Source organism: Rhinolophus ferrumequinum, unplaced genomic scaffold, assembly GCF_004115265.2.
Source record: "Rhinolophus ferrumequinum isolate MPI-CBG mRhiFer1 unplaced genomic scaffold, mRhiFer1_v1.p scaffold_87_arrow_ctg1_1, whole genome shotgun sequence".
Lineage (NCBI taxonomy): Eukaryota > Metazoa > Chordata > Mammalia > Chiroptera > Rhinolophidae > Rhinolophus > Rhinolophus ferrumequinum.
In genome coordinates this window covers 471,376-497,066 of record NW_022680445.1, presented here as the reverse complement: position 1 = coordinate 497,066, position 25,691 = coordinate 471,376, and the positions used below count along the sequence as shown (strand labels likewise).

General features: G+C 43.8%; 1 protein-coding gene across 3 annotated transcripts in view; it reads right to left on the bottom strand.

The window, feature by feature from the left end:
- The window catches only part of NCK2 (NCK adaptor protein 2), a 139,740-nt gene that overhangs the window by 23,264 nt on the left and 90,785 nt on the right, over nt 1–25,691 (bottom strand). For all 3 annotated transcript variants that reach the window (XM_033102359.1, XM_033102360.1, XM_033102361.1), the window contains exon 3: nt 15,376–15,617. In XM_033102359.1, coding sequence (XP_032958250.1) covers nt 15,376–15,601 — 226 coding nt within the window. In that variant the 5' untranslated portion in view covers nt 15,602–15,617. The remainder of the gene's footprint in view (nt 1–15,375; nt 15,618–25,691) is intronic.

The window sequence follows — 25,691 nt, the reverse complement described above, 5'->3', positions numbered from 1 at the left end:
TTAAGATCTAGAAGAAATCTTAGAGGTCAGCTTGCTCAGTTTCAGGCTGTTGCAGGAACTGAGTGGGCCTGGGGTTCCCTTCATGTGCTGTCCAGGAGACCCAGTGGGGCAGAGGAAACCACACCCACCACCCCCCAACACGCCCACCCCACCCCAGCAGTTCTAGTGCTCTCGCTGCTTTACCAGAGGTCCTGGGCTGGAGGCTTCTGGACAATGTGCTCCACAGATGAGGTGAGAGAAGTCTTGGAGAGGCTGGGCAGTCGCCCCAGGTCTCTAGGCTAGTCAACAGGATGCAGACTCCTGAGCACGGAGCTGCCTGGAATGCGCCAGGTTTGTGGCCAAGGGAGGATGTGAACACGCTCCTTAATGGAGCCACCACAATAGCTGTCACATTTAAGACCCGCCATAATTTGTGCAATGAGCTGTATTTGCATTTAGTAATAAAAAATAATGTGTATCACCAGGAATGGTATTTCTCACTCTATGAGCACACAGCAGAATTTTAAGTGGCAAATAACTGAGTTGGATTTTAAAATAAACTACAGGTATACCTTGCTTTATTGTGCTTCATATTGATTGCACTTCCCAGCTGTTGGTTTTTACAAACTAAAGGCAAGACTCTCCACCAGCAAGAAGATTACAACTTGCTTTATTGCAGCACTCTGGAACCAAACCTGCAACATTTCTGTGTTATGCCTGTAAACTTTTCAGCTTTTGTGACAATTTTTTGGCATCAAGTTATCGAATTTCTGATCCTAAATTGCATTTTCATTGACAATAATAAGCAGATTTAACTTTGCTGAATAAAATTACATACACTAATGATTGAGTTCTAATAAAAGTTTGAATGTCATACATTATTAATATTAGTGATTTTAAAGTCAAAAGTTGTTATGTACTCCTCTTAAGATAAAGAGATATTATAACAGATGGATTTTAAAATATTCTCTGTCATCTTCCAGCTGGAGTTCTGGAGATTTAAGATAAACGTCAAACAAATTTGATAGTTCTGAAATATATTCAAGCCAAATTCATTTAGACAATGTACCTAAGTTTTAGGAGCTCTATGGAAAAGCCATTTTATTTTTATTACTAATCACATCTGTAACATAAGCCAGCGTTAATTAGAAAGCTTCCCTGTACTGAAAATGTCATTTATACCAAGTTAAGAACAGAGGTTATTAATGGGGGCATTTCCCCCATTAGAGTTAGGGCCTATTATTAAAGTCAACTAAAAATTACAGAAGGCTTTCTTATTAAATGCTAAATAGATTGGACAAGGTATAAAGTGACTGAAAAAAGTTTTCACATATGAGGATATATTTAACGTTTGGCTTCTAATAGCTTTTCATATTAGTATATGTGCATTTAATTTGTATTTAGTTTTTTGTTTGTTTGTTTGTTTTTAGATATGCTGGTAAGATTAGCTTCCACTATTCAGAGAATATCTAGTGCCAACATTTATGATAAAAATATTTGAATATATGAAGGGAAAAAACTCAAGTTTAGTGAATTTAAGATTTTTTTCAAGGGTGACCATTTAAAATTAATGCAATGGTTCTCTGTTGTTTTAATCTGTTCAGCAGCCTTAATCCTTCTCTTATTCACCAAACACCTCCCTCCTCACGCCCTCTGGACCACGGTGGGGACCCACGACTCAGATCTGCGGGTCAGAGGAGTCCTCAGGACTAAACCCACAGTCCTGCGGGAATGCCATCTCGCTCTCAGAGCTGCCCACTTGCAGGGAGTCTATGTGAAGAATGAAAGCGAGAGCAGGAATGAGGCGGAGAGAAGAGAGACAGAACCGGATGACATGAGTTAGCCCCTTGATCCGCCCATACCTCCCAATGATGTGAGCTAAATCCCTCTTTAAATTTGTCCCCAACCCCACCCCCCCGCTCCTTTTCTTCCCCCTCTTTTTCTTCTTCGTTTTCTTTTCTTTTCTTTTCTTTTGGCTTTATCTACTTTTGAGTTGACTTTCTATCACTTCAATTAAGAGCGCTACAATAAATAAATAAATAAAACCAGCCTTCCCCAACTCTCATGCCGCCCCTCTTCCCCCACCTCCTTAAATTTGCCAAACTTCACTTAGGGAAACGGTGCACAATCGTCCCCGCTTATCTGCAGGGGATATGTTCCAAGATGCCCAGCATATGCCTGAAACCCTGGATAATACCGAACCCTATACAAACTATGTTTTTTCCTACACATACATACCTATGATAAAGTCTAATTTATAAATTAGGCACAGTAAGAGATTAGCAATAATAACGAATAATAAAATAGACCAATTTTAACAATATGCTCTAATAAAAGTTACGTGGGCCATTATGAAGTAAATAAGGGTTACCTGAATACAAGTACTGAGATACCAAGAGAGCGGATCTGATGTCCGAGACGCTACCAAGTGACCAACGGGCAGGCAGCATATGCAGCGTGGATGATCCATGTCCCAGTGGGACGAGTGGAACAGCACGAGATTTCATCACACTACTCAGAACAGGGCACAATTTAAAACTTCTGAAGTGTTTATTTCTAGAACTTTCCATTTAGCCTTTTCAGACCACAGTTGGCTCCAGGTAACTAAAACTGTGGAAGACAAAGCCGCGGTTAAAGGGGTGGGGTGGGGGGACTACTATATCTCGGTAAATTGAAAAGAACATAGAAATAGTTTGGGAGCATTCAGGTTTGGGTGTGGGATGGTGGAGGGACAGAGAGACATCATCACGTCATGACTAACTGTTGGGTGGGCGTACATGCTTCCTAATCCCAGAGAATGTTGAGTTTAAAATATTTACCTCAAGAGCCATAATGAGATATCTGTGACACTGGGTGGCCACAGACATTAGGCCTAACGGACCGATACAGTCTAACCTCGATTTCCTGGGAGCTATCAGATTGGACTCAGGATGAGCCCCAGTGAATTCACTGCAGCCAGTATCTTAGGCATGGTTGTCAGAGAAACCAGAAGGGCAGCTCAAGGAAGTGAGACAGGCTCTTCAGTTTAAACTGATTTCACACAAGGCCAGATCCAGGTCTGAAGGAATCAAGGATCAGTTCGCATCTATTCCTTTTGTCACCAGAGGCTCAAACATGTTACTAACTGCTGGACACGAATGAACTCAGGCGAGGAGAGGAAGTGTGTGCAGTAGGTGACACGGGCTGTGAGCAAGACGCGACAGCCGCCTTGGGGCCATGCTCTGGAGAGTGAGCCGCGGGGCTGGAGGGCAGGGTCACACTGCAGCAGAGACATGTACAGTCGAGGCTGGCAGAATTGTGTCGGGCAAAGCAAAAAGCCTGTCAACTCTTTTCCTAGTGTCCCGTTGGTAGAAAATACTCTTTACCTGGCATCATGGACTCACCATTAGCAACGGGATATGCTTTAATTTAAAGAAGAAATACTAAGTTCCTAATCACTTCTGAGACAAAGGACTAGACTTTCTGGTCTTCCATGTCTCTTTGGGCACCAACTTCACTCACAGAAATTCCCAGCCTTACTATTGTTGCTGTTAGCGGGCCACAATGGTTCCATCCACACTCGATAAGGTCCTGACATCAAGAGGGGAGAATATATCCTTTTCACAGCCAGGATGTGCTGGAAACAGTGTAGGCTGAGCATAAAGTTGGGCTTGGAACCGTTATTTTTCTAGTAGTTTAAGCCTAGCCTTTTTTTAAAAAAATGGAAACCAATGTCTTTTCATAAAAGCTTAGTCCATCTGCATCTCCCTAACCAGAGAGCAGGTAATATGGCCCACAGGCAAACACCGTGGGCTCTTGGGCAGGACTCTGGTGTCCACCAGTAACTCACTCACTGTGGGCCTTTCCCTCACAGTAAAACAAGGGTCGGTCCCAAAGGTCTGCTCAGCACTAAGCTCCATGAACGGCACTGGAAGAACGTGAGAGCACTCCTCCTGAGACACTCAGCCTTTCTCCCACACAGCCCCCTAGCACTCCACCACCTCCATTTCTGCACCCGCCTCACCGCGCTGTATTCATCTCCCTGAGAAGGACCACAGTTAGGCATTGTGTGGCCTCAGGGCCTGGCATTCAATAAATGTTTGCTCAGTTAATAAGCCCACTTCCTAGCTCATCACAACTACTTTGGGTGCACTCCTCCTTCCTTCCAGGCTGACCTCTCCCACGACATGCACCTATAATGCCAAGAGTGTTGACAGATTACTTAGGAGCAGATGGGTATCACAATTAGCACACCTCTCGAGTACACGCCATGCCAAGCCCTCCCTATGGCCTTTCCTTCCTTCCGCCTTTCAACAAAACTGTGAGACCCTACTATGTGCGGGGCACTCACACGCCCATAAGGCCAGTGGCGAGGGTGGGAAGACACTGCTCTAGCTGGGCTGTGTCTAGGGGTTCTGAGGTACACTAGTTCCTCACCCACCCTGCTCTCTGCTCACCCCCAAACTGGAATGAATGGAGGAAACTGACTTATTATTCCGAGGCATGTGCACCTTAGATGTTTACTTCTTTCTCTGTAACGAGGCACTCTGCCAGGTGTCATACAAAATTCCTAAGTACAGGGAGAGGGGTGGTCCAAGAAGGGAAGGAGGAAGGAGGAAGGAGACTCGCAGGATGGAAGGAGATGTCATCCCTGAGGCAAACTCATACGGACCAGATAGGGGTTGCCAGTTGAGGGAAAGACAAAGGGATTAGTCACCATCCCTTTGTCCAGATGGTCCCTTTTCCAGTGGGCTACTAGGAGCCAGCTGAGAGGAAAAGGTGTCAAGGGATGAGGGCCTACCATCACACACCTCCACGTGTCCAGGACTCTGAACTGGAATTTCCATCCTGATCACAAGAAAGACCATCATTTGTGAGCAGGCAGGCAAATAACACGACCGAATATCTAAGCATAAATAAAATGGCTTAAAAGTCTAGGATTTCCTATCAAATATGAAAGTCAAATGGTAACACAGATGCCAATGAAAAGAATTTTTTAACAATTTAAATTAAAAAATTTAATTAACAATACATATTCAGAATCTCTCAACACATATACCCGGATCCATCAGCACAAGAATTTTTGAATATGCAAAAGGGTGTATGAGATGTGGCAAGGATTAGAGATGACATTCTGTAATACTAGTTAACATGTCAATCCAAGAGTCCGGCATGCATGCATCTTTTTAAGACCATACTGAATTAAATGAAGTGTGATAAATAACGAAAAATGAGGAAAGGGCCAGCACATTCATGCAGGTGGCAAGTGTTTGGCAAAGACAACTAAAGCATACATACTCCAGCCAACTTTCTCAGACGACATTAGAAGCCCAGCTTTAGACCTTGGTAATTCCTGGACATCTCTATTCCTTAATTCCTTCACTGCAATATAAGGATATGGGTGGCACCTGTGGGGCTTTTATGAAGGTCCAGTAACCGAGGAACACGCTGAGCGCAGTGTCTGGTACACAGCAAGATCCCAAATGATAGCTGTCATTATGTTTATTGTTATTATTATAGCATCTAATTGTTTTCCTTTCTGGTAGAGGACAAAGGCAGAATCAATGGAGATAAGAACAGGTGGAGTTTTCTCAACAGAGATGTGCACATATCTGTTTTTCCCCCTAAAATGAACCTGGAGGGCAGGTCTCCCCTCACCCCTGCTCTCTGGGCCAGGAGCAGCTATGACACGATGGGTAGTCACAGAGAGGATACTCAATAATGCAAAACGGCCCTTCATGCTGGGAGTCAAAAAAGAGCCCCATTTTCCAAGTAAGGGCAGGCAGAAAGGCTCACAGGATCACACGCTGCTTCTACAAGGCAAACATCGCTTCCTAAGACACTAGGTCCCATGGAGGTTGTGGGTTCGTGCCCTGCCAGTACTACAGGGGAAGACCTGGTATGTAACTCTTGCCTCCGGTCCCTCGTCGCTCATCTATGGCTTTGTGGACAGCGCCCACCCTGGGCCTCAGAGGCTCACTCCTGGCTTTGCTGTGAAGAATCCTTGCAACCTCAGAGAAGTTATCTCCAGGGCCCTTTCCAGTATTCTAGAATTCTGCAGATAGCCCAAACTATCAAATGGACTTCACTTTTTAAACTTCATTGTCCATACTAGGCTATGAAAACAAACAAAATAGAAGAACCACAAGGGGACCAAGGGACCCTTTTTGATGCTCATAGCCAACTTTTGTCACTACACTGTTTTTCTTAGCACATGAGGTGAAACATTATAGATTTAGTCAACTTAAATTAGTTGCATAAGAACAGTTACAGTTTCACTACAAATTCATGCCATACTTCTAAACACCCACTTGTAAATTTTCTAAGTCAGACAATCAAAGGCAAAATCAAGCCAGCTTCCTCACACACGGCCGCCATAGGATGGCCTTCTTGGGGGTAAGGCAAGACAGGGGTCCCCAGCCTTACAAACTTACAAAGAGCTGCCCTCAGATGGCTTCCCCAACACTGACAACCTGGGGACAACCTAGGGAGTTCACAGAATGTGAGTTCAGTGGTGAGTTCTGAAGAGAAAGAACAGCAGCTCGGAGGGGCTGAGTGGGAGACCATGTTCTAGAGAAAAGAGGACTTGAGTGAACACAGGTGATGTACCAAAAACACCCAGCCCGCCCAAGACTGGCTAAGACCCCCACTTAGATTCTGGCCCAACACGGGTCAAGCAGGAGCCCTGCAGATGCCACCTGCCCTCCCGTCCAGAGAGCAGTGAGCGCCGGGAGGGAGAGGAGGCACCAAAAAGAGGTGCCAGTGCTGGCCTTACAGCAATCCAGGGGCTCAGCTGTAAGCATCGCGGCACACGCCTGCCCCCGAGGGGACAGACCCAAACTGTAATAGAGAAAAGGAACATCCTAGACATACCGAGAGGGTCTAAAAAAGAAAGCATGCCATATGGGGAAACACAGTCAGAAACATGGTAAGAAGATTTTACTTTAATTCCTAGGCATTTTGAATTCATGTTTCTCTATTCTGAAACAGAAGGCTCCCGCTTGAGTGACTCTTTCGTTAGGAAAGGGTGATTTCTACGCTCTTTAGAAACCTGGAGTTCGATTATTTTAATAAGAAGCAACCAAGATGCTAGCTGCTGGGAAATACCTTATCTGATGTCCATGGCCTTCCTCAGGACACGAGGGGGTACCACGCGGCCCAGTGGACAGAGCGACTTGGTTCCACGCGGCCACATATAACTGCACACCTGCCTCCCTCCTCATTTCCCACAGTCTCTCCTGGCTTTTCTCCCATTAGCGTTCCTTTTAACAATCTGTCTCTATTTTCTAATTATCTTCCCACTAATTTGTTGTTGAGTTGTTTTACATTTTTAGTTCTCAATACTTGGAAGCTTATGATATACAAAAGCAAATCCAAGTTTATTTTAGGTGGCTAGCATCACGATTACTGTCGAGATTTCCATATTATGTGGGCAATACATCGGGCAGGTCGTTTCTACTGTAAATAGTCTCACAAGACGGAATTCGGAAGAATTCAAATTATGATACATGATACGTAATTCACGTTCATACAAAGGCAGATTATATAACAGAGAACGAAAAGGTAAACCTGAAATGTTAAATGCAACTCAAGGACCCAGGGTCCCTGTCTTAACTCGGTGAAGAGACAATAATTTGTTGTTGAAGTTGTAAGTTTAAAATCATGCTAAGGTATCTTAATCTTCTTCTCGTGTGTTACATACAAAATTTTCATGGGGAATTGTTTAGTTTTGGATGTTTTTTGAAATGAAGAACCGGTCACTTATGGAGTGACTCAGTTTAGGAAGTTTGTTTAAGTGACATGTAGGGAGATTAACAGTAATTTTCTATTCCTGAGGAACATTCAACCCAGGGATACAAACTACTTCTTAGACAAATGCACCATAAAGAATCAGCATCTCCTCGGACATGGTTTATAGAACCCACAAAACACCATGAAGTCTATGCAAGCTCACTTGGCTGAGTCTCCTCTCCAGCATGTGTGGGATCAGACAGCTGTAGGAAGAGCCAGATATTTTCTGAACGAAGTGTCCCATGACAGCTAGTTCTGATAACAGCAAGAAGTCACATATGCAACGTGATTTCAATTATGTATGTGTGCAAATACTGAGCAAACACACCAATGATTAGAGACACAGTGAGTGTTTCTGGGTGATGAGATCACAGGTGATTTATGTTTTTTATGCTCTCTCTCTCTCTCTCTCTTTCTTAAAATAAGTATGCCTGTCTGAAACGAATAGTTGTATGAACCCCAGGCATTTCAGAGATAACGATTCTGAGGAATGGCTGTGTGCAGAAATCTGTGCCACACAAAGAAACCCTAAATGGCAGGGACGGCTAAAATATTGTGTTTGCAGCAGCCACAGGACATGGTTGCTGCTGACAAAAATGCTGCCAAAACAAAAATCAATTTACAAAAAAGGAGACATGTTCCTGGGACATTCAGCTTCTGAGTCATTTTAATTAATGGCACCTGCTCACCTCAACATGAAGGAACCAGGCAAAGTTATTAATAAGTGACTCCCTCGGGGCCAGGGAACAAACAATGCTCACTGCAGGGACCGGTCCCCTAGCGTTCGAGGGACGACAGCAAGGATGGCAGAAAACGGAAACAGCTGGGCCAGGAGGAGTCAGGGCCTGACTGAATTCCCTGATCTAAATGCTCCCCCATCTGAATCCCCCAGTCCTGAAGCTGAACAACAGTAAAAGAAGCTGAGGGCAGGCAAACCTGGTTTGCATTTCAATCCCATCACTTCCTGTGTGTGTTCTTGGGCACATCGCGTAACTTCCCAAGTCTCGATTTTTTCACGTGAAAAATGAGGATATTGCGATGTCCCTCTTAGGGCTATTGTGAAGATTAAACACAAATGCACGCAGGCACCTGGCACAGTATCTGGCACAAATCAGGCACTTAGCGGGAAATCATTATCACTGTCCACTCTGGAAAAATGTATATAAACTCAATTTGGGCATCTCGGCCTGACTTTTTCCGCTGCATTAGCTTTTGTTTGGCTTTGACGTGTGGGGTGACACGCTTTTCTTCAGGGAATGTCGGCTGGGGACCCTGTGGACCCCTGAGTACTGGCTGTCACAGGGCCTCCTGTGGACCTTCCTGCCAGGGGCGAGCTGTGGTGACAGCTCTCAAAAGTGGACTGAAGGCCGGGACCAGTCCTCAAGACACACACAGACTGAAAGCGTGGCTGAGCTAGATAACAAGCTGCTCAGAAACGTCTCTACGGTGGGCCCTGGAGAAAGAGATTCGTACAGAAGTCCAAAAACTAACATTCACTTAAAAACAGGAAGTACAGTATGACAAAAATCTGAATTCTGTGTCGCCTGAAGTTGAGATGCATGCCTGAAGCACCCCACTGAACATTCTCACTGAGCTGTGCTTGAACACAAACAGGTCTTGTCCTCACGGCCGTTTCTCCTTCTGCTTCCCTCATGCCTTCCATCTGAATGACTCTGCTGGTCATTCATTCCTGCTCGAGACCTTTGAGTCCTTTGTGACTAAGACTTCTAACTGTCCCGTACCCAGTCAGCACAGATCCTGGGGTTTTCCTTCAAAATTCCTCTCCTCCTCTCTGTCACCCTCCATTCCTAGTGCTGAGCTCAGGACATATGATGTCACCCCTGGGTCACTATGAGGTCTCGTCCCCAGCCTCCTGCTGACAGACTGGCCCTCTCTAGTCCCTTCCTGACGACCAGGAGCAGGACACCCACCGTACACCCCGATGGTCACCTCTTCAGTACATTACGTTGGGTATCTTTGGGGGTTCCCTGCTCAAATGCCATCAGGCCTAGTGTTCAGGGCTTTCACAGTGTACTGCACCCCAATCACTCAGCCTCCTCTCCAGTCGGCTGGCTCACTGAACACACTCGTGGCTTCCAGCCTGTGTCTTCACTTATTCTCCCTCCCTCAGTGGAGCCCGCCTCCTCTCACAAGTCTCAACACAGCCCAGAACATTCTTTACATGAATGACTTCATTCCATTCTCAACAATTTCATGAGACAAGTAATCACTTATCCCATTTTATAGATGATGCAGTTGAGGCTGAGAGTTCAATAGCCTGCCCAAAGCCACTCACCTAGGATGTGGCAAAGCCTGGATTGCAGTGTGGGTGGGCTGAGGGTCCAGAGTCCCCTTCCTACCCACTATGCTGTGCTGCTTCCTGGAGGACAGGGCAGAGGCCTGAATTGTACAATCCAACTCATTTCCGAGGGTGCAGGCAGGGACAGTGCCACCACATTTGTGCCGTGTCATTTTCCCAGTTATATCACAAGCTTCAGAAAGTCAGGGACTAAACCTTATCCTCTCCTTCTATCCTGCCAGATGAAATAATGTCTGGCCAGGCTCCCACTTCTGCTCCGAACATACCCTATTACACCACGCTGATCCCCACATAAGGTTTGCATCCCTATTTCAAAGTCTTTAGTTATTGCTTTCAAAGGTCACTCAGCAGGGAATGGCATGGCTCAGAGGGGATTTCCAAGAGACAGAGTGAGGAAGGGACAACTCAAACTCAGACCTGGCTCCCACAGTCACAGGCTGTAGCATTCATCCCCCACATTTCATTCATAATGAACCACGTGCCCCAGTTCAGACCTGCTGAGGACATTTGCAGTCACAGCAAAGATCCGCAAGCCTGCAGCGTCTAAATGGAAAATCCCCCCAGAGCCTGCATAACCGCGGAGGCTGTGAGCCCAGGAGATCATTTCTGACCACCGCTCTCTCTGTCTCCATTAAACAAAAAAGCATATATTGAACTGGCTCGCAACAGTCTGGGCTGCTCCAGCAAGAAACAGGGATTTCCCCACGTGCACGCTAGTGATAAGGAGAGAACCTGCTGGATAATTATAGAAAGTTCTGAGTTCAGTACTGGGGGGAAATCATTCGGATGACGAATGAGTTGGACACATTTATACCCGCTGTTATTCTCATGTTTTAGGTCCAATCTCAGCAGGTACTCAGTGATACTGTCTGATCTCTGAAGAAGGCTTATGCCAAGTTTAAGGCACTGGAACACTGTAAACATTCAGACAGAGCCTGGAAGCCCAGCTTACATCTCTTTTGCTACGAGCCAACTTTCCAGCCTGGGGTGGCCTCCAAACCACTCTTATGTCTGTCTGCTTGTTTCAATGTACAGAAACGTTTCAAGAACAGCACAAGAATGTTATTCTCCCTGATCCATTTGAGAGTAAGCTACCAAACTGATATCCTCTCACCTCAGTGTTTTACGTGCATTTCCACAAACAAGGACGTGCTCCGCTACAATACAACCATGATACAACCACCAAGATCAGGGAATTAACAGTGACACAATATCACCGTCAAACTCAGACCCCACTCAAGTTTTGCTAATAAGTTTTTCATCTATAAAATAAACAACTTGGTCTCACTAAAATGTTCTCTAATGTTCTAAGTTCCTGACTCTGTGACAGTCTTACCAAATGCCCACCCACTAAATCCTGACCCTTACTTGGTATAGGAAAAAAACTCAAGTTTGAGTTGAGGTGCCATACCTATGACTGGTAGTGTGTCCCTGGGGAAGTCACTTAGCCACTCCCAAACCAATCCTGATATGGATAAGCTTCTAAGCCTCTTGTGAATTTCAGCCATAAGAACCACCCCCACCTCGACCAAAAGCATTGGCTCAAACCAGTGCAAGGGCTATTTTACAGCTAGTCAGCATTGAGGAGTCCCTTTCTGTAGCCCCTTGCTGCTGCTCACAAGTCAGACTTGGAAGCACAGAGCTGGGGATCCAGTGCCAGTGGGCAGGTTTCTAACTGGCCTTAGGTATGCTCACATTGCGACAAATGCTCAAGTAGCAAGGGGGCTACTTGAGGTCATTTCTGGCTCCGGACGCCTAGGGAAGTGGTTAGTAATGGACACGTGCGCCTCAGAACAGAGTCTCCTGGGGAGCTTACTAATAGGTTATAAAAGGAACTGTATCGTTCTGTGTAACCCTAGTCAGCACCTGGACTTAGCCGCTGAGAAGACTTAGCCTTGGGGGCTTTCGCGGGTTCCGGCGGCTGTGATGATGCGGTAAGAGACCGTCCTTCAGTAACCGGAAGGGAAATCTTTGAAAAACATACCTTCCTGGGAGCAGTTTCCGCATCTCGAAAGATTTAGCACAGTGCTTCAAAACAAGTAACCTGCATGATTTTATGTCAGGCTGCACTGTGCAGGCCAGAACGCGCCTCACCGCCGAGTTGGACAGCTGTGCAGGCTGAGCTCCTCAGAGTACCAACTGGGCTCTGCCAGCAGAAGCAGTTCTTAACAATTGCTCCTTGTTATCTGTGGAAAAGTTCTCTTTGACTATTCATGACCATAAGTTGAATATGAGAGGAGAGCCAGTATATAAATGTTTTGCCCATGTGCAAATAAGAGCTCATATTGTTGTATTCAATTAGGACTTATTAAAGGAGAGGAAAGAATGTTCATCTTTTGCTAACAGAGAGAGCTTTTTGTCAAGGTACTGCTTTCTAGAAGTCACTCTAACCAAGTGCAACATGTGATTAAATTGCCTACCAACCTCAGCACAGCAAATGAGTACAAAAAAGCAGGACGGAACACTATGGAGTTATAGTTATCTGCAATTAGAGATGTGCACACATGTTTATAGCACTGTGACTTTGCCGGGGACTCCAGCGCTATTTTACCCCAAACCAGGCATCTACCAGGGAAATCTTACATTGGAATTAGGAATTGGGTGGATTTCCATAGCAGTACAAATTACAAATGTGGATGATACCAAGAGTAGCTATGAGGTCAGCGTACGCAGTGTAGTTTTCAATCCCGATATGTGGTAGAGATCATTTCTACTGGCTGCATAAACGATCTACAACCATATTGTAATTCTGACAGTGCGCTGGCGTCAATAACGTAAACAGGAAGCCAGGAACACTTTAGTTCCAATTTTTTTAGTGATAGAGACCCCTGGGGGACAGGAGGGGTTACAGAACCAGACCGTTTTCTCACCTTCCTTCTTGATAAGGAAGTCTGCTGTGGAGACATAAGTGTCTCCATCACCCCAGTGTGGGGACTGTCATGGGTGCCCCCTTCTCTTTGATACTGCTTAACAGGACAATGGAAAACTCATGCGGAAGTAACAAGGTCTCTCTTTGTCCAACAAAAGCAGGGTTTTGGGGGAGCAGCATAGACACATCAAAACAAAAAGACCTACCACAAAGGGGGGCATTTCTCTCCAGTGATGGAAATACTGACCCCCCCAAGAGCCTTTAGACTATGAATATCAACTGCTGCTAATAGATATGGATGTTCAAAACACAATTTTACTTGTATTTTTACAATATAAAATGCTCAGTACAATCGTTTCCAAGGCAATGTGTGCCTGAATGGAGACAAGCCTGGAGGAGAACTGTCACTTGACAAAAGAGCACACTTCACTCAGCGCAGCTCTTGAAGGCAAATGACAGCCAAGGGGAGAAAGTAAAGAAAAGCAAACTTTGATTCTATTTAAGGAAGAGCTTTCTAACAATCTGTGCTCTCCAAAAATGGAACTGGCTGACTTGGAAGCAGACGTGTTCCAGCAGAGCCGGGCGGCCATCTGTCAGGGGCGGGGCCGCGGGCTCAGCACCCAGCGTGAGCACAGGCTGCTACAGTGAGTGTCCTCAGCCTCTGAGGACCTGCAGTACCGAGTATGCTGACCCGATCCCAGCTCTGATCACAGCTTGTGAAAAAACCAAACGCTAGGCGAAAGATGTGGTTAATAGTTGCAAACTGAGGCTGTGCCTTCTCTCCTTCTAAAAACTGAAGGAAAAAAAGGACAAACTATTGAAGGAAATTTCTAGATAATTCAGAGGACTTGCTTTGCCTTATTTTACTGCCCAGCAATTCATTCAATCTCTGGCTATTTCATTCTTTACCAGGATTTTGAGGCTGTATTTTAAAAACTGGATAAGAAAGAAGACAAAACAAGTCAACAATGTTTAGCATTTCCAAGAAAGGGGACTTTGGTGGGTGAGAGGCTGAAATTGGACAAAATAAAAAAAGTTAGGCTCAGGGCACTCTTAAAAGTATTGATCTACTGAGGCTACCCCATTTCTTTTACCACAGTTATTTAAGAGTTATAAACACAGGACAATAATATTTCTTTCAAGTAACTTGCTTGGAAAAAAAGATAAAGTGGTGTCAGTTTAGTAAAAGAATCAGACTGCTTATGAAAAATGGAATTTCTACATCAGGCTCAGAATCTTTGATAGCTGGTGAGCTGGTGCGATTCACATGCAGGCCTGTGTCTCGTTTCTCTTGCCAAATCATGGGCACAATCTAAGCCCTAAGCCAAAAACACTACCCAACAAAAGAAAGTTTTAAATGGTTTTGAAGAGAGAGTTAGTAGACTTTTCAAGATTGCATAAAATGAAAGACATATATTTTGTAACACCCACCACATTAGGTGTATAATTTTCTTTTCCGTTTTCCACCTGTTACCCTCTCCTCTAAATGAAAAAAATAATCCCTGTTAGAGATAAAAAGAAAAAACTCAAGTAAATGTAACATGGGTGATAATATTGACCTATTTCAGTAGCAAACTCTTAAGTGATAACCAGCAGAACCAACCCACGTAAGGAGGCAACAATAACTTTTTAAAACGGTAGCTCAGTTCAGCCATTCTTTAGAAGTGCCTTCACAGTTTTCTCACGTGATCTGAAGCAGTAACCACTACAAGTAAGTCTGATATGCATACAAAATACAAAGGCAAAACTGGCCACCATTAACTTCCCGTGATTCAAGGTGGCCTTTCCCATGTCCAGATACTGGAGAAGAGAAAGAGGCATCTAGAAAGAAAGCTGGACGATGAGCCAGCTGAGCTGAGCTCCCCACAGTCCCCTTTTGAGTGACCCTGGATGGCCTGGATGACATCACACTGGTGCTCGCCCAGTTGCCAACTTAGCTAACACTGTCCAGGCCTGTCGTATGAAATTCACCCGGGGTTCAAAGGTTTTCTCGCTATCCCCTTCTCTGTGCATACAAACCCAGTGGACGGGATTTGTAAGAGAGAAACAATTTGATGGAATGATCTAGGCAGAGCTGTTGACATTTTTAGAGGTGGTAATTCCATTTCAGGATCGTCTAGAATGTTGATGCCAGGAGACAGAAACACGTACAAGGGTCCAAAAATACAGACGCGCCCGCTTATATAAAGCACCAAATGCCAAATCCTCCAGGAAATGACAAACATCGTATTTATCCATCTTGATCTATTAATTTTCAGACATTAAGGAAAAATACCACTAGGAAGAAGTCAACATTTAAAGCAGACTTTTTTTTTTTTTTTTTAAACACCAACTAAAGAGATGAACACTCTCTCCTCAAAAAGCACCAGGTTTCCTCCCTCTCCATAACGGAAAAGAGTTCAGCTAGAACCTGGGTCCTCAAGCCGCGAACACTCACCTAGTGTGTCCTTCAGGTTCTTCACCAGGGAGCCCTTCTTCAGGCTGTTCTTCCTTTCCACATAGTTGGATGGCACGTAGCCCGTCCTGTTGGCCGCGTTTCTCACCCGCCACCACGTCTTGGAGTCGTCCAGCAGCCACAGGCGCTCATTTTTCTTGATGTCAAGCTCCTGGTCCTGTTGGGCCGTGTAGTCCCACTTTGCTATAACAATGACTTCTTCTGTCATCTTTCATGGAGTCCTCCTGCCAGCAAAACATTTGGAGACGCTCATTAGAGAACCAACCAAACACTGCATCGTTTGCATCAACTTGAAAAATTATGCAACTGACAGCTTTTATTACGACTTGGCAACCGGTTTTCTCCTGGGTCTTGAAACACTCAACCTTAACATGACCTTCTTTCAGTAAGCTTTAGCATTTTGTTTAGAAACAGTAACCTTATGAAATAAATCTTAATTTTGTGTACTGGGAATTCTGCATGCTCTGCCAAAAACAAACTTCCAAAAAATTCTAAACAACGCTATCATAATTGTGTTCATTTGATGAAGCAACGTCAGTTCCTTATAGCTGATATGTGTACACCCATTTTCTTAGGATATGCTGAATTTTATGAACATATTTAATGAACACAACACCTCCAAACTCTTCCTATAAATTAAAATGAAAATAAATGCAATGTGGTACCCTGGATTGGATCCTGAAACAGAAAGAGAAAATGAGTGGAAACACTGGTGAAATCTAAATAAAGTCTAGTTAATGGTAACGCACTGAGGCTAACCTCTTAGTTCTGACAAATGTGACGTGGCTACGTAAGATGTTAATACTGGGAGAACCTGAGTGAAGGACACACGGGAATGGTTCGTCCTATCTTTGTGACTTCTATAAATGTAAAATTATTCTTGAAATCTGCACAGCAGCTTCATTCATAATTGCCAAAATTTGGAAGCAATCAAGAGGGCCTTCAGTACATGAATGGATAAATAAACTGCGATACATCCAGATAACGGAATTTTACTCAGCGATACAAAGAGATGAGCTATGAAGCCATGAAAAGACATGGAGGAACCTTAAATGCATATCACTACGTGAAAGAAGCCAGTCTGAAAAGGCCACAAATGGTCTGATTCCCACAAAGGAACTTTCTTTGATCAGACTTTCGTCAGGCTCTTATGAATCCTCTTCCAAACCAGGCATTGATTTTTTGTACTTCCATATCTGTCTTTACATTACTCAATTTTTAACAAGAATCCTGTTAAGTTGGTTGAGCCAGAATCGTCCCCTCAGCCAGGTGATGCGTGATCACATTGGCCTGCCTTCGGGAAGAATCCTCTTAGGTCAGGTTAGCCAGAACACATCCCTTTACCTCTGACACCTCCTCTTAGCAATTTTCCATTCACCGACCCCCACCCTTTTCCTTGGCTATAAATACCTACTCTTCCTTCAGTTGAGCCCAATCTTCTCCCCTACTGCCAAACTCCCGTGTAGCAGTCCCCCTGAATAGTCTGCCTACCCGTTCTTTAACAAGTGACATGACGAATGTTTTCTTGAACAATTCCAACTATGCGACATTCTAGAAAAGGCAAAACTATGGAGTCAGTGAAAAGATCTGTGGTTTCCAGGGGCGAGGGGGGCAAAGAGGGAGGGAGGACTGAGCAGGCAGAGCACAGAGGGCCCTTAGGGCAGTGACATGCTCTGTATGACGCTTTCATCCTGGATACATGCCATTTTACATTTGTCAAGACCCATAAAATGCGGGAACACCAAGTGAACCATAATATACAATTATTCCAAAATAAAAAGTTTATTAATATCAACAAATATAGCATAGTATATACGTAGAAAAGTCAATTCTGGAAGTAATAAATAGCAAAGGTATATCCGAATGACTAAAATAAATATAATTATCAACTATTTCAGCAGCTCCATAATTCTTAGGTAAATATGGGCCAGTCTTTTTTCAGCAGAAACATTTAATATTCAATCCTTCCACTGGCTAGAAGTTTCCTCCAAACTAGGAAGAAAGGAATAATAGAAAGACTACTGACTAAAATCCCTCTCTTCTCTGACAAAAGGGGTCTCACTATTTTATAGGGATGACTTCAGGATTACAGAGGTGACCTATGTACATTGACTCCATGGCGGCGTAAATATAATTTTTAAATAACATGAAATTTTCTACTGGATGCTACAGAAACGTATAAATAATGCATGTTCTTCTTTTTCATGGATTAACTTCATAATTCAGAGATAACAAACCTTTTGGGAAGGAGGATCTGTTTAACAAACCTTAGGTATAATGTATATAACAACGAATGGGATAGAATTTACACAAAGCTCATTTTCTAACGGTAGACAATTTTGTTATCTACTTTCAGAAAATCTCAAGTCCATGCCATGTATCTCTATCCTGACCGACCTTCCTGTCAGGTTAGATTCTGAAAGTCATAAAGGACTTTGTTATTATTTTAATAATGAGAGCAGTGATGGGAACGGAACTCAGAGAACATCCTATTTGAATCCCAGGTTTGTTTCTTAATTACACAATTTTCAAAAGAGTTTTTAACAAGAACAGCCCATCACTTAAGATCAATCAAAGCAATTTATTAATTTGCTGCATGACTTAACCACAGGCACAGCAGTTAGGTAAGGAGGCGGCTGGGCATGGTAAGTATCTATGCACACTGAACATCACGTGGGAGCTTAAAAAATACCAGCGCCTGGGCTCTCCCGCAGATGAATGATGGCAGAATCTCCAGGACTGAAGCCTCAGCATCAGTGTTTTACAGCTCCTGATGCTGACAGGCCTTAGAAGGGAAAAACCTTCTAACTAGAAGAGGGAACTGAGTCATCAAATGCCTCCTCAGGCTGCGTTCCCAAGTCAGTAGACTGTGGACTGTAGTGAAAACGCAAATGTCCAGTTTAGGAAAGCAAACGTTGAAGGTATGTTGGGTACTTGACACACATCAACTTGTTGAATCAACAGAACATCCATCTCTCTGCGTGGTACTATCCTTTAGGACACTGAGGATCACGGAGATTAAATGACTTGTTAAATGAGAGTCAGGATTTGAGACCAGGTGTATCATCTCCCAAATCTGTGCTCATGTGCTCACTTCTAGGGGTGGATGGTTGGGTGAGGGTCTAATGTGTGGTCTGTATTTTGATAGATTTATTTCAGCCCAGGAAATCTATTATTCTAGTACAGGTGAAAATAAAAAAAAATTCCTATGCCCCTTGGAAAGGACTTGTCCCTTGGCCATGGCGATGGGTTTTTACCCTATTCTAATTGCTTTATGACAGCTTCCCATCTACATAAAAGCTTCAGGGGGCCAGCCAATCAACCACCACCTCACTCCAGTCCAGTCTGTCAATCAACACGTGCTTCACCCCAGGACTTCAGAGGGCGACGCAGTCAACAACCATCTCACCCCAATAAAGTCCACCAACCAGCAATCGTCTCACTCCAGGGCTTGTGAATGTCAGCCAATTAACAGCAGCCCCATTAGAGTAACCACACATCCACAGTTAAAAGTCAACCAATTCCTGAACACTTCCGCTTCTGAAACTCAACTACTACCTGATCCCACATTTCCCCCAACCTTCATCGGCCGTTTGTGCAGGAGGCTGCCTTGGCAGCACCATCCACACCGTCAGCTTGTTTCAGGAGCAGAGCTGTGGCCATGGACAGCGGCCCTCATGGCTTCTGCTATAAAACGCCAGGGCCACGGCCCTCCGGGACAAGTAGGTGGGCAGGAAGAGTATTCACACAGAAAGGGAGCAAACCCAGGAGTGATGGAAGGAGGTGACACTGAACAACCAGCAGGTAAATGCAGGGAGCTGAGAGAAAGGATAGGTAACTGGGACTTGGGGAAGGGGACAAGGAAAAGGAAACTGATTTCAGTCTTGAAAGATGGGTAGGACTTGGAGAGGAGACAGCTGGGGAAGGGCACACCAGGCCAAAAAGGTATAAGCAAGAATCAGGGGCAGGAACACATTACTAAGCAGAAGAATGAAGAATAAATGACTCCAGAGAGTAATTAAAAAAAAAAAGTAAACAGGATATGCATTTCTGGACGTTTTCTTTTTTAAAGCCATTTCAGTGTGAAGTAAAGTACACCCCTCCCACACATACATACATACACCATCACCCCGTATTCCTGCCCACGTCTGATCTTTCTTCTCTTCGCCAACAGGGGTTGGAAAAGCTGGCTGGAGGCCCATTCTGGAAGGAACTGCCTATTGGGCAACAGTTCAGATTCCACCCCTGAGACTTAGGGAAACTGTTTCTTAAGAGCCCACAGGAGCACGTGCTATTTTCAGTTAACAGTAATTTTGCTATGGCGTGTAGTATGGATTGGAATAGGAAGGGAGTGGCGAGGAACCAAGATTATTCTACAATAAAATTAGACACACAAACTGACTTAAATTTCTAATATGGAAAGTCTTAACAGAAAGAAGTCTTAAAAAGTACATTCTGACTAACGAAGAAATTTTACGTTGGAGATGGTATTTTGATTTAGTGTAAGACAGAATCATAGAGGTCAGGGCCGAAGAAGAATGCATGTTTGTCACTGGAACTTAGGCAGTTCAAGAAAACGAATTTTTGCCTTTTTAAACTATGGCTAAGTTATCACCTAGGCCTAGCCAAAAGAAAGAAGAGCCACAAATTTGATATTACATAGCCAGATCCTATCTTATATGTCATGTAACCACTCTAGAACAGAGCTTAGCAAGAATTGCATGTTATCCTGAATAAAAGAATCTATAAGAGAACCTAACAAGCTAAGCTGCTTTTTCATGTCTTAGGTGGGAGAAGAGTAAAAGAAAGAAAAGAAAAAAAAAAAAAAAAAAGCTAAACAAACTGGAAAAGCCATAAAAATTTTCTTGGCTCAACAGTTTTCACGAACTCCTAAAATAACATCAATCCTATTCTAAGACCCTATTTTCTTTCTAAAAATGATCCTGCTCGCTGCATCTTGCTGGGTTATAGTTGGGTTATATACTCCTTATAATAGCCAGTGTTCCTACAACATCCAAAAATGGTCCCAGTATTTCCAGTGAGGTCTCAGGGACCGGGCTGCACCACTTGGTCATAATGGCAAATAGAAGATATGAGCCAAGAATTTAGCATTCTAACCTCAGCTGAGCATCTGTAAGTCCACTTTGGACTTCAACACGTTCTGTAAAATGGGGATAACAGTCCTTGCCTGGCCTCACAAGATGCTTAGGAGAAGACTACAAATGGAGTGTTTAAGAGGGTGGGGTTCAGTGTCACCCAGGCATGGGCTGGAGCCCTACTGTGCCACCTGAGCCCAGCTGCCTTGTCTGTAACATGGGGTGGTGACAGCACCTCACTTAGGAGCTTGTAAAGAAAGCCCTGAGCACACAGCCCAGCAGAGAAGGGACGCAAGCAAGGAAACCACAATCATAATTAAAGCCGTCTGTACACCACAGCACACTTTATAAATGGAAGGTGGGATTGTGTCCCAGCGACCCCTTCCTTCATTCAGACAGGATTTACTAAGCACTTATGATGCTGCAGCAGACAGGCTTCCAAGGCACCAGGGTTTCTTGGTGAGCAAGACAGACCAGGCGTCTGTTCTCCTGTGATTCAAGCCTTTGGCACAAGGAGCACGTTCTCGGAGACCCTCAGTTTGTGGCAAGTTGCAATGGGGCATAGGAAGCGAATGCAGTGAGTAATGCTATGGCCAGTCCTAAACAGGAATACTCCTACGTTTTTCTCCCTTGGTGTACATTTGCACATATTTTAAAACAGTACATTTGCATCAAGAAGACCTACTCAAAAAAGCGGTATCAGAAGCAACTAAAATACCTTATAAATCCTTTATTAAAGTTTCAAGTTGTGTTGTAGATAAAAGACTTGCCAGATGCCAACTAATTTGACAGGAGTTGGCAGGAACCTGTGGTCTCCTGTGGGGGAAGAGAAAGGCCAGTCGGTGGCTTTTCACAAGCAGTGTCACTAATTACAGCTAATACACTTCAACTTGAAATAGGACACAATATGGAATCTAGGGGCAGTTCCAACGCTCAGGAAGTTAATTAAGCTGTGACAAGAGTCAAGGTCTTACCACTTCCCCAAGGCACGAAAGTACTACATGTGAAAGCGCAAATCAACAACAGTGCTGGGCTCAACACCCCGTTTTTCCCCAGAGAGGGAGCGGAGCCGGACAAGCTGCCGTTTGAGTGACTGACGGGGGCGAGGCTACCGCATGAGCAACTCACCTTATACCCGCACGACCCTGTTTGATACATGTTAGCTCATCACATATTTATGGCCAACCTCTGAAACAGAAATTACCTACAGCTATATTTAATGAATGATGACACTGGGGCAAAGAGATATTAAATAATTCGTCCACATCCACACAGCTAGAAAGGGCCTGTGCTGGGATCCAAACCCACTAGAACGGTCTTCTCACAAAGCCTGGGCTTTATCTATTACCCTGTCCTATCTGGTAGCTTTCCTTGGTAGCTGAATTTTGAAGCATAGCTAAAAAAAAAAAGAAAAGAAAAAAAAAATCCCAAGGGAAGGTAGATACTGATAAACAAGACTGAATGTCAATTTCATTTTGATAAACTGGCAAATGCCACTACTAAGGCAGAAACAGCGGCAGCTCCCAATCGCCAGGTGTGATCTGGGAAGGGCCTTGTTGGGTTTTCAATATTTCATTAGAAGGCGGGTAAGGAAGGCTAGATGAGTTGAATTTCCCAATGCAAAAACACAGGGTAGCCAAGCTGAGATCCTCTGGCTGCCCCCTCCCCATGGTGCGGGTTGATCGCTGTCATGGGGACAGGATTGCCACCTTCCCGCAGCTGCTCCTGCTACGGAAGTGGGGCTGAATGGACGGTACAAGGTCAAGTCACTGAGACCCTGGTGACCTTTGCTCCATGGGTTATTCTGGAGGGGGTTTTTCTAGGATTTGTTTTCTAATTTTATGGGATAATAGTCCAAGCCTGTGGCCTGTAAAGCCTCTTCCTCTTTGACTTCTGTGTAGGTTCCCTGTATGGCCATCGATGTGACGCATTTCTACGAATGTTCCTCTCCAGGCGGAGAAGGCCAGGGTTTAGAGTCCAGTGTCAGCATCTACGAGGTGGGTGACCTTGGGGGAAGCTGACCACTCTGACCTCCATTTCTGTGCTTGTAAATGGGGTCGGGGCTTCTGTGAGGATCAAATGTGATAATGCACAGAAAGTACCTCACACCTGGTCCATGCGGGACGAATGCCAGACAGTCTCGCTCTTCCTACATCCATGTAATGCCGAGTCACAGGACTCACTGGACTTGAATGAAGCTTTTACAGGGATTCAAAAATAGATTTGCAGCAGATTACGATAGTGCAATTTAAAAGGAGAGAAAACTTAAAATAGCAAGGCAAGATGTCAAATGCTCGCCAGAGAGTTGAGATGCCACAGTACTGAATCCTATTTAGGGAGGTCTCCCCAGTGGTTCTTGGGGACCTCCCATCTTCCATCCTAGTGAACACTAATGATACCGGCTTTTCAGTCTGGAGGGATGTTCATGTGTCCACAACACTTACTGGAATCCATTTGAAAGACAAGGAGGCGCAGGCAAGTTATTTTGAAAACATAAACTTCAAGTATTTGTTGATGTTTATTCCAGACAAACAGCAAGTGAAAACAGACACTTAAATACCCGGATGGGGGTCACTGGCTTTTTCTCCTCCTTTGCTGCCCACCCATCCCTGGCCCTCCAGGTGTCTCTGCCAGCCCTTGGGCCCGGCGAGCACGCCCAACACCGCAGGGCTCCTGTTCCCAAGTGTCTATTTCTCAGGCTGCTGGCTCCACTGCCCACGGGCATTGCCACGTGCCCACTGGACACAGCCCAGGAGCCCAGAGCAGCATTTACCACTTTTTAAAGAGTGATTACAGGAAGTATTAGTAGACATTCACGTACACACACCACACGATCTCTTTTTATCAATTATGGTAAAATACACTTAATTATGGCTAAAATGATAATTTTTATGTTAAGTGTACATTTATATTGTTGTGCAACCATCACTACCACTTGTGTCCAGAAATTTTTCATCTTCTAAAACTGAAACGCTGTCCCCATTACACACTAGCTCACCATCCCCTTTCCCCTGGCTACCATCATTGTACTTTCTGTCTCTAGGAACTCGACTATTCTAGGGACCTTATATAAGTGGAATTATCCGGTGTTTTTCCTTTTGTGACTGGCTTATTTCATTTAGCGTAATGTATTCGAAGTTGATCCATGTTGTAGCAGGTGTCAGGTTTCCTTCCATTTTAAGCCTGAAAAATATTCCGGTTTTTTTTGTGTGTGTGTGTGTGTGTGTGTGTGTGTGTGTGTGTACCACACTGTGTTTGCCCGTTCGGCCATGGATGACTTTCGTGTTGCTTCCCCTTTGGCTATTGTGAATACTGTTACATGAACATAGGTGCACAAATATCTCTTTAAGACTCTGCTTTCAATTCTTTGGGCTATGTACCCAAAAGTGGAATTGCTGGATCATACAGTAGTTCTATTTTTAATTTTTTGAGTAACCACCACACTGTTTCCATAACCGCGGCACCATTTTACATGCCCACAAGCAATGCACAAGGGTTCCAATTTCTCCACATTCTCCCCAATGCTTGTTATTTGGGGTTTCTGTATTTTGTTTTTTTTTTTTGGGTAGCAGAGCAGCCACCCTACTGGGTGTAAGGTACACATTATTTCTTAAGTGAATCTTCTTTTTACTGGATTCTGAACAGGATTTGTTAATGGATGGCAATTCTCAAGAAAAAAAGAGAATTTTATACTTGATAATAAATCTAGCTTGTTCACCTATACCCCCCTCATCTTTTTTTTTTTTTTTAAATGAATATCTACTATTTTTCCATCCTTACTGCCAGGACCCACCCCCCTACTCACCCACCCCTACTAAACCACATTAAGAAAAGTACCTTAAAATGTGAGTTTATCAACTTGTTTTCAGAAGTTAATCACCAAGCAAGTCATTTACTAAGAGATACTAAGTAAAATGCCCGGACACAACCAGTATTCCAAAGACCAGTCTACAGGTCAACAAAACTCACCAGTGCCTATGACATTTTGCAGAAGAAGTAGAACTGGAGATTCTGGTACTTCAGCTGGAATCTGGGAAATGCTATCTTTTACACAAAATTTACCACTCAAGCCATGAGAGTATCCATGTTGCTAACCTTTGCTAACCTTTCTCAGCTTCCTCAGAGACGTCGTAGAGAGGCATCACACAGGGAAGAAGATTGTGAATGGCAAGTGACGCCTGAGTCCATCACTCTGGAGAATCACTGTCATTTAATAAGCCAATTTTATCACACTGTATTGATGCTAAAATAAATGAAATTCCAAATAACTACACGAGTTGGAATCTACACTCTCTTCCACCAACCTGGAACACATCACAGTAATAATGGAGCAATGGGAACCCTATCAGCAATTAAAAAACACCCCCAAAAGTCAAATTCATAGAAAAAGAGTAGAAAAGTGGTTGCCAAGGGTGGTGAGGGTGGGGGAAATAGGAAAAATAGGAAGAGGTTGGTAAAAGGGTATAAGCTTTCAGCTGTAAGGTCTGAGGATCTAGGGTAAAACCTGGAGACTATACAGTTGATAACACTGTATCGTATAATAGAAATCTCCTAAGAGAGTAGAACTTAAATGTTCTCGCCAAAAAAAAAAAAAAAAGGTAAATCTGTGAAGTGATGGATGTGTTAATTAACTAGATGGGAAGAATCTTTTCATAATATATGAATATACCAAATCACGACGATGTACCCTTTATCTTACAATTTTATTCATCAATTCTACCTCAATAAAGCTGAACTTAAAAAAAGAATAGGAAGGAAGAAATATACCCCTATATGAAAATGAACACTGATCTCTTTGGCGAAACCTGACCATCGTGTGAAGTATCATGCACACCCACTGCTCCCAGAGCAAACAGCCATCAGTCACCATTTTCAGGGGGTTATTAGGCATTACTATTTTTTTCCACAACCAGAAAGTACTTCTAACTTTTATGACTTAAGTGTCTATTTCATAAACATATCGAAATATACATGTCATGAGTGTCCTCAATTCTTCCTAATGAATTCAGTTACACCAATCAATACCTAACCATTTTCCTTACCGCTTTATTATTCATGGTTCTCTGTCTCATTCTGAAACATACAGGGGTGAAATGAGAAGCACAGTGATTTAAAGAACACATTCCATATTATCTGGGTCTTACAATTTTCAAATATGATTAAGCTACCAATCATTTTAGTTTTTCCGCTCTACATGGCTTA